Source organism: Patella vulgata, chromosome 3, assembly GCF_932274485.2.
Source record: "Patella vulgata chromosome 3, xgPatVulg1.2, whole genome shotgun sequence".
Taxonomy (NCBI): domain Eukaryota; kingdom Metazoa; phylum Mollusca; class Gastropoda; family Patellidae; genus Patella; species Patella vulgata.
The window spans coordinates 18,637,275-18,652,400 of NC_065881.2; the positions used below are offsets into that span (position 1 = coordinate 18,637,275).

The 15,126-nt window shown below is 36.0% G+C and overlaps 1 protein-coding gene across 1 annotated transcript; it reads right to left on the reverse strand.

Moving 5' to 3' along the window:
• Window positions 1–259: 259 nt before the first annotated feature.
• LOC126815484 (alpha-(1,3)-fucosyltransferase C) lies at window positions 260–4,971 on the reverse strand. The gene is made up of 2 exons (XM_050541155.2): window positions 4,409–4,971; window positions 260–2,392 (listed from the first exon to the last, which is right to left on the reverse strand). The coding sequence occupies exons 1-2, from the start codon at window positions 4,456–4,458 to the stop codon at window positions 1,204–1,206; spliced, it is 1,239 nt and encodes a 412-aa protein (XP_050397112.1). The 5' UTR covers window positions 4,459–4,971; the 3' UTR covers window positions 260–1,203.
• Window positions 4,972–15,126: the final 10,155 nt, after the last annotated feature.

Sequence of the window (15,126 nt, forward strand, 5' to 3'; positions counted from 1 at the left end):
GAAGTTTGTAGGAGAGGGTTGATGTGTTAATGCAATGGTAGAGATAGTTTGCGGGGAAACGGGGCAATGCCATCATGTTATCGCATATTTATTTTTTTGTAGGCAATGGAATCATTTACTAAATGCTGATCAAGAGTAAAAACCTATGAAGTAATTGTTTATACAAGTTTGATTGGCCCCCACCAATATTTATTGCATAAACGATTATCGGTAATCGGATTGAATTCAACAGACTTCTGTGTCTCGTGAACACAAACACTGTGTACAAATGTCAAATAAATCGGATAATAAATACAGTATCAATCAGAAATTTGTGACAAGGCCAATAACTCCAATTAAATGACCATAAACACTGTGTATACATTTAAAATAGCTTTAATAATTATCATCTAGAGCCTCCAACATCGTCTCACGTCAAAGCGGTTATATGTTTGTAAAGATTTCTAAAGTTGATCAAGGGCCAAAAATCCAACAACAATTATGGAATATAGGCTTTTTTGCCCAATGAATTTAAGCACTATATGTATAAATTGATCAATGGCAATAGATATGTAAGTAATTATCAGAAATAAACAGCTACGTCTCCATGAACTTAAGCTTTTCTTTTTGGAAATTTCAAGTCAACCAGGTGAGAACTTTAAGACTCCAGAGAAGAGCCCACAAGCAATATGCGAACAGGAAAAACGACAATGTAAACACAGAACTTCTGTTAATGCAATCCAAAAAGAACACAACTTTGTGGGTATAACTTTTCAACACAATATAAGACTATATATATTGAAATCAGACAAGGAGTAGGGTCGCCTGTCCAACCTCGTGGGTTTTCTCCGGGTCCTCCGGTTTCCCCTCACTGGTAAAGATCTCTATGCGCAAGCGAAATATTGAAATAAAATTGAACCATATGTTAGTCCCGAAATTACCTAGTTTGTGTTGAGTGGACACTCCTATTTATCTATCTCCCTCTCTCGTTCCGTCGGTAAATTTAACTCAGACATAGCTTAATCACTGCTGCGTTTCTCTGGGTTTTTTTTTTACCTAACGCAATGCATCTTTCAGCTGGTACCTCTATTGGGACTAAAATATATTCATCGAATTCCTGATAAAAAAGCAGTTTTAAATAAATATATATATATATAAATAAAAAAATACGTCCAGATAAATTCTGACATACAATCCTTTAAAGTATATATACAATATACAAGGTCACTTGAGATCAGTTGGCGGATAGCACAACTTTTTATCAAACCATTTGTCAATTCTTTCAATTGTTTTTGTATATTTTTGTAAATTATTGAGTCTATAACAAACTTCGCAAAGCGATGCTGTCTCGTATTGGTAGTGGGTATAAATAACACTGTTGCCTGCTACTGTTTTCAGTGGTTCGGTCACGCTTATATACAAATCTTTTTTTCTTAATATTTTCATATAAGCCTCGTGATTTGTACTGAGATTGTGTAGATGATCAGCTAAATCCTTGATAGTTTTAAAATCTCTGGTGTCTATAAATGTTCCAGCAGGAATATATTTTGTATAATTGCCCCCACCTCGAACCACTAAAATATAGTCGGCTTTATAATAACGATATAATTTTTCTGATATATAATCCTCACAAAATGAATTTTCAAAAGCTAGATAAAATTTATATGTTGAATTTAGCATGTGCATAAATTCCTTGTCCCGGTTTCTTGGCCACTGTAAAGAACCGCAGTTACCGTAGATATCGATGTCGATATATTTCTGAAGTAGCCTAACATATTCATCTCTTTTACCATGTGTGGTGCAATGACTGACCATCCAAGCCACATTTTTAGTTTTTGATTTAACAAGCGAATCTAAATCTCTATTAAACAACTCAGACGGTGTTTTCTTTCTCACAATGCCGTAAGGCGCGAAAATATCAGAATCCTCCCTATAAAACATGGTCCAGTTGAATAAATCCCGCCATTCTGGTTTTCTAAAAGCTACACTGTGACTCCAGTCGGGTTTCTCGGGCTCTGTATCATGAAGTATCCATATTTGTTTAGGGTCTGGTCTTGACATCGGTTTGGGTATTTGCATAATCTGAGCATTGAACAAAACAGCTGCAGCTTCTTTCATATACTTTTTATTTGTTGTGGTAAAACAGCTTCTCTCTGGACACGCCTTTAAAGGTTGTAGATTTGGTGTATTATTAACATATCTAGGTGGAACATACCATAATATAATTTTAGGATCTTTATAGGTAGTTTCAATTTCATATTCTGATGTTAATCTACCATCTATATATGTATGTAGATCTTTGTCCTCAGTGCTAATGTTTACATGAATGACTGATGACTTCACACCTCCATACATTATAAAAACTGATGCTATTACAACCACTACAAAAAATGTAATCACTCTCTTGTATACACTGAAAATAAATCAAATTTTACAAAATTAAAATTTAAAAAAAAAAAATATTTTCTCTTAAAAATAACAATTCTTTTATAGATATAGATATATTATCTATCTTCTTTCCCTGATAAAGAGGCGAGAACCCTCGTCGAAACGTCGCCAGTAATAAATCTTTGAAATAAGTTGTATATAATTGTGTCATATGTTATATTTATCTTCCACGAAAAATGTTTACTAGGGAATGTGTATGGCGGTATACAAGATTCAAAATTCAAAATTTGTTAATGTCGTGCTATCGTCAAATTTCTAACTTCTATTCATGTAATTTCTACATTAAGACAATTTCTTTATTTGTTCAGTGTAAATTTGTATTATTAAGACGAAAAATGACTTCTTCATTGACGCTTTACATGTTTAGCATTTAGAATTTTGAATCTCATAAATGTACACCATTCAACTGATTACTTTATGCCTAGTTGAGAGCCACGGTGGCTAAGTGGGTAAGCTTGGAGGTCGCGGGTTCGATCCTGGTGTTAGCCGAGAATGTTCATCGAGATTTTCAGGCGTGGTTTCCCCTTGTCAGTGGTGCAGCACGGAGGGCATGACAAGGACAGTTGTCTCGCCGTTCGGATGGTATCAAAATCCGAGGTCCCGCGTACACATTGGGGTGCACATAAAAGATCCTTTGGCAGTTGAAATTCGATATAAGAGTAGGCCGTAGCGCCGCTGTCCGGGCAAAATTTCCTTTATAACACAATGTATGGCGTATGCCCGGTTTCATTTATCCAGTCGGAGCGGTCGAACAGTAGGACGTACGTTAAAACCTCATTCCATTTTTATGTTTAGTTAAGGATGACAATGTTATAAACAAAATGGCGGGAACTTTTATGATAATTTTGTGATAAATAAGAAAAGTTTTTCACGGTTCATCAACTTCGTTTCTTTTCAAAGGGGTGTAATCCTCTTTCTCATTAATACACACTCGGTCGTGGGTTGTAATCGAGCGGGTTCATGTCAAGGTCAGTGTTTTCAATTCTCCATTGCAGGTCAATTCAGTAAGAAGCCTGGCCCCAGTTTCACCAAACAAAAACATTTCAATCACTCAGTCACTGTTTATGAGAAATATATTTGATCCAGAAACACAAAACTTTTCACATAGTTTCTTATTGCTGTATTTCATAAATTAAACAACAAATGTTTTATACAAGGCTATATTTTAGTTAAAATAAGGCGAACAATTTTGAGTAAATTCTTAAGTCTGGAAATGTTTTGAGAACTCGGGCTTTGTCCAAGCAGTATGTTAAAGGTACCCACCCATCTGTTTCACAAAGGTAATGCAAAAGCCTTCTTCTAACTCTGCTGTTGGTGTTCTTAGTATTTTTAAAGTCCGCTCCCACCAAGGGTGATATCGCCGACAAGTTGTTTAGTATCGAAACAACGGTAGGAATGCCAAACGCGGCTAGACAAAAATTGAATGGCCGATAGCTTGGATCAGAGTGAAGTAATTTGACTGAAATTTCAGCATATTCTCTGTTCATTATCTACGTTTTTTTTACTATTTACTGTCAGCTCTTTATCTAATCTTACCTAATGTCGCTTTAAGTGACAATCTTAGGCGTAAGATGTCTTTTGAATATGGGTCCAGCAGTCTTTAATTAATTGGCCCCACTGAGAGTGGGAGCCGACAATTAAGCAGGATTAATCGATGATGCCATTAACGAGGTCATTTGCAAGTGGATTTGAGGTAATTTCTTTGAAATTCGAGGGCACTTTTACAGAAATAAGGGCACTTTTTCAGAAGAGAGGGCACATAGCCCCCCTCCCACACACACAAATACAATCGTTAATGGTAGGAAAACTCACAAGATTCAAGGGTTATCAATCCTTTCCGTTCTCTCTTGTTTTAGCATGTATATGTGTAGGCCGTGGCATTCATTCCTTCATTACAGGTATGTAGAATATAACGATATGAAAATTATTATTAAACGTCTAACTCCTTGAAAAATAAAAATAAAATATTTATATAACTTACCTATTTGAAATGCTGCGCCGTTTTGGGGGTTTCAGATCCACGTATGGCATAATGTGTTTTTTTCTTTTTCAAATATTCCAGGCAATAAAATATATTACTGACACCATATAGGCATAACTGGCTCGTTCATACCTTGTTACTCACAACTGGAGATGGGTCGGTGTCGACATATAACTGCTTTTACACTGACCCCAAGTTGATTTACTTTAGCTACTAGTATTTCTAGACCGGACTCGGCATCCGTTTCTATTGTCACTCTTTTCACAATGATCATGTATTTTGTCGTAGCTGTCAGGTAGTTTATAAATTGATAACCCTCGAGGTAAACGTCGAGAACACTATATCATAACAACCAATCTGTTAACATCAAATCATTAACACCACATAGCGACAAACAATGCGAGAATGACCTCAATAATTACGCAATTCTCTTGTCAAGGGTCCCATATACTAATTAACAAGCAATCCATTATTCAATGTCTTGCAACTGGCTTACTGATAATCTCTCTGGATTGTTCGACAGTATTAGATTATATAACTTGACATGAAACAATTACCGCCATTGTCCCCGTGCAAATCTTGTGCTTGGGCATGACAAAAAAGAAAAAACTTTTGTCTTGAATATCATGTCATCCCTCGCTCAAAAGAGGAGGTTCGAGAAATGTAACTGTGTTCAAAGAACAATGTTAGTGTCCACCAATAAATGAATGAAATGCGGTTTCTGCATCAACCGGACGAATTTAGACGGACATACGCCATACGGTGTGCTATAATATGAGGCAAATTTTCCCCGGACAACAATTGAATTCCACGGATTCCTTTGAGTGACGACTAGACGGTTTTTCTTGCCACCCACCCCGACCTGCACCGCTGACAATGGTAAACCACGTTGGAAAATCGAGGGGAAATTTCTCTGCCAACACCGAGATCGAGCCCGAAGTTCATAAATATTACTATGATCGAACTGGTTAACACACATTGCAAATATGATTTTATCACAGGGCCGGTGGAATTTTTATTTTGTTTGGTGGGGGGCTACCATCCTAGGACTCTAGGCGAGGGTCCAGGTGACGACCAGGCCCCTGCAGCTCCTGGGTGTCTAGATCGCCAGAGACGCTATGTGAGCGATATCTGGCTAATACTCACCAATGAAGTGAAATTTTATTTCTTTTCTATATCCCTTACCATGCAAATACTGTCGATGGTCGTTTCCTGCGATGCCGAACTTGACAAATGTATGCATAATAGTACCAAGGCTGTGGATACTCTTGAGTAGAGGTCGCAATTTTGATACGATTTTGATGAAACTGACATTGTATGTTTATAACTGAAAGATCTCTGTTTCTTTCGATATTGGCACATATTGGACCATCACTTCACATACTACATTTGATATAAAACACAAATTTATATGGAAAACAATCGTTTTCAACAATTTCCTCTTGTCGGTTTCAACAAGTTCCTCTTTTCGTTCTCAAGTACTTGAGAATTAAGAACGACAAGAGGAACTTATTGAGACTTAGTGTGAAATAAAATCAGTGATTGTTTTCCATATAAATTTGTGTTTTTATATTATATGTTCAATTACTAAATGCCGTATAAGGATTTCAATACATTTAATTATAAAAACCGTTCAAATATAAGACCGTTACACCATAATTACGGCTAGGTTCAAATGTCGAAATCGTATCGAAACTGCCCAACAAAATGGCAGCTACTCTTAAAGCATGTATTACCCAGGTTGTGGGTCACCTAGAGGTTCGAATTTTCAACTATCTTGGAATTACAAGATACGGAGAAGTCCATTGGGGACAATCACATAAAAAATGGGTTCGCGTATTTATTTCAAGGTCGCCCTACACTAATTTATCGGATAGCTAGGCCAACGAAGTGCTTTTTTATGTTACGGGATCGGCACATTCAGGTCATACTTCTATTAATACCATTCGTTATTTCATGCAGGCCGCAAGTACTCCTTTCTCCAGGTTATTGCACGCAACTAACTATTCGATTAAAAACAAAGAAGCCTGATTTTAACATAGAAGTGAGACTTCTAGAAGAAGAAAACCCTGCTATGCTCTATGCTGATCCCTTGGTTAAGAAACCCACGGTTGCAAGAGTCGCGATTATTTCATGTCCATCTGACGTCCGTTGTATCTATGACAGATTAGGCAATTAGAAAAACGACGCCATAGAGTTTTATTTATACTCTTTCGCTATTAGTTATTACGAAAAATGTCGTAATGTCGCGTAAGAATGTCGTAATGTCGGGTTAAAATGTCATGATGTCGTGATGTCGGGTTGTCGTGGTGTCGTGATATCGGGTTGTCGGGTTATCGGGATGTCGGGTTGTCGTGGTGTCAGGTTATCGGCCATATTCCTCTCAAGAATGATTATGTTCCCCGGGAATGTGCAGCGCGGTTTCTCCATGTCGGTAGTGCAGGACAAAGGGCCTGACAAAGAACAGTACCTAGTATTGTACATAGGACAAAACAAGCAATTCCTGTGTATACATTGGCGTACACATAAAAGAATCCTTCACAGTTGAAATTCGATGAAGAATTGTCACGGTCCATTGGAAATTTCCGTCATTTCCGTTTTGCTCCGACTGGGCTAATGAAGACAGACATTCCCTATATATACAGTGTACTATGTGGGAAATTTCACCAGGATAGCGGCGCTACGGTCTACTCTCATATTAAATTCCAACTGTCAGGGGTTCTTTTACGTGCATGTCAATAAATGTGGCCTCGGTTTTTCGTCCCATCCGAACGACTATACTTTATCCTTTGTCAGGCACCCCAGTCCACATTGGCTCGTTAAGGTTGAGTCTCGTGTTCGATCACTGCGTTGGTCGAGAAAGCTCATTGGGAATTTTCCGGCGTGATTCCTCTTTACAGTGGTACAGGACGGAGGGTCTGGCAGGGGATAACGTATAGTCTTTTGGATGGGACGAAAAATCAAGGTTCCGTATATACATATTAGCGAGCACGTAAAGACCCCTTGGCACTTGGAATTCAATATAAGAGTAGACCGTAGCGCCGCTATCCGGGCAAAGTTCCCCTCACAGTACACTGTATAGCGTATGCCCGCCTTCATTAGCCCAATCAGAGCAGAACAGTAGGACGTTAACAACAATTTCATTTCATTCCAGTTTCCTACTTTTCTGCACGAATCGGGCTATTGAAGATATGCATACGCTATGCAGAGTGCTATGACGGAAATTTTCAATGTTCTGTGGCATTTCTTCATCGATTTTCAACTGTGAAGAACTCTTTTATGCGCACGCCAATGTGTACACAGGAGCTTGTTTTTGTCACATCTGCACAAGTAGACACTGTATTTTGCCAGACCCTTTGTCCTTGCACTACCGACATGGAGAAACCACGCTGCAAAATCCCGGGTAACTTTCTTGACCAACACCAGGATCAGTGTATATAATCATAGTATTGAGAGGAATATGGCCGATAACCCGACACCACGACAACCCGACATCACGACAACCCGACATCACGACACCACGACAACCCGACATCACGACACCACGACAACCCGACACCACGACAACCCGACATCACACTTGAATACGACATTTTTACGCGACATTAAAAATGTCGTGGTGTCGGTTGAAAATGTCGTATTGTCGAGTTAAAAATGTCGTGATGTCGGGTTGTTGGGGTGTTGGGTTAAAATGTCGTGATGTCGGGTTGTCGCCTTATGAATGGCGACACCACGACATCACGACATGATACCAATTAGCTACCATAGGGGTGGCATTGTGAAAGCAAATGAACAGTGGCGATTTGACGGCATCGACACCGTTGTGTCCTCTTATAAATATCTATGGGTATCATCTTCAGTTCAAAATTATGCTGGTCTTTGGCTATAAATACTCTTGTACAGCAAGCCCGGAAAGCTAGAAATATGCTTCTATGTTTCATACGTAGACAAAAAAAATTAACACCACTGATGCATTGTTTCTTTTGATAGAATGATAGTTCCAGTTGCATGCTATGGTTCGAAAATATGGGGATATATGTACACGTCGTAATGCGACATAAATATTAAAACTCAATTTTGTAAATCAATATTAAATTATGTAAACTCATATACTTGTAATGCAGCCGTATATTGTGAGCTAGGTAGAACCCCATTGTTTGTAAATTATTTGTTTAAATGTATTAAATAATGTCAAATGATAGGTTTCCGAAAGCTTGTTTATAATATGCTTGTAAAATTGGATAATAGTGGCAGAGTCACGTGGGCTACAAACATCAAATTTATATTATATAAATGTGGATACGGGTTAGTCTGGGATCTATAATATGTTGGCAATGTTCAGATGTTTCCACAAAGCTTCAAGCAATGATTAAACATACATTATGCAAGAGCTAAATCTGCCTATTGTAGGTCTTTCTTTAGGCATGAAATGTTATATAAAATATTAATTAGACATTAATTAACGTATCCAGACCATAATCAACTCTCGATGTCAACGGTAGCCTGCGATAATTGTTGGATTATGATCCGATTTGCTGCATAACTTTCCTTCTCGATTTAACGACTAAATGGATAATCGAGACTATGATTTTTGTCGTACCGACTTTAGTAAGGATGACCGAGACTATGCGGAACTTTCGATCGCTTAGTTTTCGGTTCATAGTGGATCAATTTGAATGAAATTTTCAGCAAATTGCCTTTACGTTATCTAGTTTTTAACTATTATAGTGAGAACTGCCAATTCGTTATCGAATCTCCCATAATGTATCTTTAATAGATAGCTGTTAACAACAGTGGTCACACGTATATATCTCCAAATTCTAAACTTGAACAGTACAGCCATTTTAAGTCCATACTCGAACCTGAGAAAATTTTATAATAATAAATATCGAATAGCATTAACCAGATTTAGATGTGTGAACCACAACTTAGCAATAGAAACTGGAAGATGGTATAATATAGATAGATCTGACAGAACATGTAAATATTGTCTGGATAATCTAGGCTGCTCGACTATCGAAGATGAAATTCATTAACTTCATAGTCCCATCAACTTCATACTCTCATTGATATCATTTATTAACGATTCATTGATTTCATACTCTCCTTAAAGATACTTTCCCGCGTACAAACTATGTGATTTGATGATATATTTGCTTCAAATCCCTCTCTAAACTTTGTATTCGTCGGGAGATGCCTCAAGCTATAAATAAACTGTTGTTAGACACCATGCCACTTCATTGAGGGAGGGTCCATTTTTCAGAATGTATTTTTCGTTACTTACTGTCCATTTATCGTACATATTGAGACCTAAGTAAATTCTTAATTATTTTCTGTCAACTACTGTTTCCGCTGTTTAATTAGCACGAGAGTCCTTTGTACGTTGACACCCCTCAATGTTCCCAAAACCGCCTAACCATTTGATCAACAAATAACAACCCAGTCCAGCTAGCACACAATAAGCTGACAGACAACCCGATAAATGCGCTCGGGACAGTGTATATTTAAAGCCACGGAATGCCATTTACATTTTTCAGAAAATTTGTTAATCCAAGCCTGAATGTACACCAATTGATTATTAAATAAATCAAAAACAAGATCGCAACTCTAGATACTTTGCAGGCTTGGATTCAATCGAATTAAATAGAGGCGCATGACAGTGGTTCAGCGAAACGTAAAGATGGCAACGACTTGTTTAAAAGGGATATATACGTAACGGCGCTAATCCAAAACTACCAAAACTTTAAGTCATTGTGTTTTTATAAAAGGGCGTATGGCTCTATTTTTTAGAACCTGGAAATATACAAAATTGGTTCTAAAAGCACATATTATATAATGTAATATGAATGTACATGTATGTAATGTGATTTATATTCGATTTTTGAAAAAAATATGGTAATTTCTAAGCAATGAATATGATCAGTGAATCACCGTGAACATTTTGCGAACATTTAATTATGTGGCGAACTCTTAATTTTCTCTAATTTAGTTATTCTAGTGAAAACTGTGAACATTTGATTTTCTTTCCTAAGTAGTTTGTGAACTTTTCATATCTATAGGATTACGTCAATCCTGAACTAAGATTTTATGTTTGTCATTTGTCTACTGTAAACTGTGATTTGTTGATTAATATTCTACATTAATTCAAAATTGGCTTTGTCTTGTGGTGTCATACAGTAAATGTTTTACGGAAGCCGCAAGGCTAAGAAGAACAACCACCACAACAGGCGCGTGAATCGTAGAACATGAATCTTGCCCAAGTCACCTATACCGTCTGCCCAAAAGTTAGATTTCCCAAAAGTTAGAGGGCGGGCGGAGGTGCAATTGCCACTTTTAAAGATACATTATGGGAGATAAGATAAAGAGATGGCAGTTTTCGCTATAATAGTTAAAAACTAGATAGTGTAAAGGTAATTTGCTGAAAATTTCAGTCAAATTGATCCACTATGAGCCGAGAAAGAAGCGGGTGAAGTTTTTGCATAGTCTCGGTCATCATTACTAAAATCATTAATATAAACAGCATAGTCTCGATTATCCACTTTTTTGGATTTAATTATCAATAGCCGTTAGCGGCATATTGGAATCTAATCCAGCCAACATCGAAGGCTAGCCTTGACATTAAGAGTTTATTATGGTCTGGATAAGTTAATTAATGTCTAATTGATAATTTAGATAACATTTCAGGCCTAAAGAAAGACTTGTAATAAGCAGATTTTGCTCTTGCATAATGCATGTTTAAAATACCCCTGGATAGTTGGTAAATCAATCAACAGAATATTACACAGCTATAACGGGTTTAACCTTTGGTCATTTTACTTGTCAACATATATCAAAAGATATAAGTTAGATTTATACATTAATTACCCTGAATGATTTACTAAAATGTCAGAAAAGGAGTCCAGCGAACAATGGCTCAATCCCTGTTACCGACTGAAGCCCTTTCAAAATATCCATTTCAATTACATAAATTGAATTACATTACAAATACTAAAAATAGTCTTTGAAATATTTACCTACTCAAATTTATACTTGATCTTGACCCCGCCAAAAATCAAACAAGATGACATCACTATAGGTGGACTATGGTTGACATAGCAAATACACATTTTTTTTATAATATTTTACTATTTTTATTTATTTAATTCTTTTTCACGTCCGTTATCAACAGAATATTTAAATTGTAATTATAGAATAATTCCTTTGAATGTTTTTTACATGAAGCATGATTTAGTAAACATTGGACAGAATTAAACTTTTATGAAGCCTTATTAATACGTATAAAAATCTTAAAGTGAGTCTGACAATGAAACAAATTAGAAACTATTTTTGTTGTTGTTGTTGTTTTCTGTATTGATTCATTCTATTTTTTTTTTAAACATATAACGACAGACTAGAATCAAAGTCGAAAATATATACAATTTTACCAAAATAAAGTCACTTCCGATGACAATGATAAAGATAAATTGTTTCAATTTTATATACTTACAATCGGCATTACACGTCACAATGGTGAAAATTTCATGAACATCGTAAAATAATTGACTGTTTTAAAAACGGAAAACAACAAAAGTGACCCGTGGAAAACGGGCCATTTCATCGCAGTTGAAACAGTCAGAAACTAATTTTAGATCCCTATATGACATTATAGAAACGTAATAAATAATGCTAATTGAAAAAAATAATAATAATTTGATGTTACTGTAATTTGTAAGTTGAAGCATACAAATTAGGGTTCTACACGTGTATTGGTGGTAATAAAAGGTAAGATAAAGTGACACCATCTTGTTGCTAACTAATATCGACAAGGCTGAACATAATATTTTCCAACACAGAATAGTGGCCCTTGGATACAAAAGTCCAAAATAAATTTATTACTCACTGGCAATACCCCTTTAAATATTTACTAAGTTTTACAGTAAACACCCGAGTGTTATCATGTAAGCAGTCTCTATATAACCCAGAAAAAATATTCTACGAACATTAGTTTTGATGCGTTGCCAACATTTGAGAAAAATAGATCATTGGCTAGATTATCCAGTCTTTTACATGATCATAAACAAAGTCTAAGGGAGTTAACTAGTCCTAAAACAAGATGCTGATGCCCATGAAATTAATTCAAGAATGCCATTTAAAAAAATCCATTTAATTGCATGCCAGTTCAATATCCAACACTCTTGGGGGGGTTTTATTGTAAAATTTCTCTCTTCATGGGCCATATCTATGTTTTAAAAATTAATCCTAATTCGTCGTCACGATTCATGTTTGTTTATATTAACGCAAAAATTATGGGATTTATTTCGGGAAGGGGTGCAACTCTTACTTAACTTTATTGTTAATCAACCACATTAATAACCAAACTCCCGGTTACGCATGGGAAGTTGACTTTTCGTCAAATGTTGACAACGGTCCCAGACACTCCGTACGTTGAAGATTAGGAGGTTCTGCCAATTTCATCACTGTCTTGTTCAGCCACGGTTACGCCTACAGATATAAAAAAAAGTATTATGCATTTGTCTATAATGCAAAATGCAGAATGGAGAAGTGCAATGGACAAAATAACTATTATATATTGAAAAGTGTACATGTATTCTGTATTTTAACACTGTGACGATGGTATTGTAGAGCAATGGAAATTGCAAATTGTAAAACTATAAAAATACCTATTTTGAACTACTGACATATGCAGTTTGTACAGTGAACATTGAAATAATATTGGCAACGTTATCCTTCCATAGATAACAAACCTTAATCTCTCAACCCTCCGTATTTCAAGATAAGACTATAGATGGTGCTAATTGCTATAGCCTATAAGTAGGCAAAATTGACAATATTTTTCATCAAAACAATGATTGATTATCGGCGCGTCCAATTACCCATAACACCCAATAGCTGCTTAATAACTCCAAAATGTTGACGTTGGAAACACAAAATAAGAATTTAGTTGAATTGAAGAAGCCTCGGCTGCTTTGTGCCCAAATCGGAATTTCACGCTCACACGCCCGAAGGGAGATAACTCGTGTACATGTGGTTTTTGTTGGCAAGAAACTAATGTTTGCTTTCGTTTGAAGTCGTTGCAAGGTATTGTAATGTTGACGTTGGAAACACAAAATAAGAATTTAGTTAAATTTAAAGTTGCAATTGCAAATTTTCAAGTTATATTTTTAAAATGTATTAAAATAAAGCCTTAAAATAGATGGTATCCATATAAAGAATAATCCTATTAATCCTATAATTCGCTATTGCCAGCTGAGAAATTGGCAAAAATATCATTTTTAACTTCAAATTCCAACGTTGGGAAATGGCTGCCCCATGTTGTCAATAGCAAAACAGGGGAGGTAATTGTGTTGTTATTTCCTTTTTCATAGATTTTTAAGGGTGGGAAATAATGCCCATGATCGTATAATAGTTATTTGATAACCTATTGAGCAAAAGACAGAAATAATTATGTTTTGACTTTCTTAGAAAATTTGAAATTTTCGCTTTAAGAAGCTTGCTGCTTTGTGCCCAAATCGGAATTTCACACTCACACGCCTGAAGGGAGATAACTCGTGTATGTGGTTTTTGTTGACAAGAAACTATAATGTTTGCTTTCGTTGTAATTCGTTGTAATGTATTGTAATTAGTGATTGATTAATAGTTTATTAAAATAGTAATTATATGAATGAAACAATATTATGGTATATACAGTGCAATAAACAAATTAATATTATAGCTATATTTATTTTATTTATATTTACAAATTGTGTCAATTTATTTTGAAATAAATAAAACCAATTTAGATTAGTACCGCTGACAATTAATTGTCTTTGCTGAAAGTATTCTTACGTTATCATAGTTTATTATGTTTGTTCTGAATGTGTTGGGGGTGTGCTTGGATGTGATTTGTCAATAATATATAGTCCAATGAGGTTTATCTAAAGTATGACAATAGGCTATTATAGTATCACTATTAAAGCATATTGCCATTCATATTTTTTGTCCCCGTCAACACACAGATAAGAAGTTTTTATACGCCCAACTTTTCATGTGGAAGTATATTGTGGTCGCCCCTGGACGCCCGGCGTCCGTCTGTCCACAATTTGTTTGTGGACACTGTACGTACAGGTCAAAATTTGTATTCGATTTTGACGAAACTTTAAATATAGGTCTATCTCCCAAAGTTCTCGGTCACTTTCGATATTGGCATATATCGGACCATAACTTCATGGATTATGGCCCTGATTGTACGAAAAATCACGTTTTAAGCTCGTGGACACTCTAGAGGTCACAATTTTCATCTGATTTTGATGAAACTTGAAATGCATGTTTATAACTCAAAGATCTTGGTTCCTTTCGATATTTGCGCATATCAGATGGTAACTTCCTGTATTATGGCCCCTGATTGTACGAAAAATCGCGTTTTTTAGCTTGTGGTCCCTCTAGAGGTCACAATTATTATCCGATTAAAAAACAAAAACCTTTCGAATATATCACCGTTACAGTGGAGTGACGCTTGAGTTCGAATTTCGTGAAAATCGGACCAATACTGCCGGACAATATGGCCGCCCCTCGTACGCGAATAGTGAAAAATATGGTATATCAAGGTTGTGAACCCTCTAGAGGTCATAATTTTGATCCAATTTTGATGAAACTTGAAATACATGTTTATAACACAGAGATCAGACGCGAATCAGCATTTTTTCCAAATAATCAAACCAGAAGTATTTAAGAAAACTGGT

What these genes read in the sequence shown, in the direction of transcription:
- LOC126815484 (XM_050541155.2), bottom strand. Translation starts at nt 4,458, where the DNA reads ATGCCATACGTGGATCTGAAACCCCCAAAACGGCGCAGCATTTCAAAT. An exon ending in CGGCGCAGCATTTCAAATAG is followed by an intron (nt 2,393 to 4,408) that starts GTAAGTTATATA and finishes ATTTATTTTCAG; the next exon opens with TGTATACAAGAGAGTGATTA.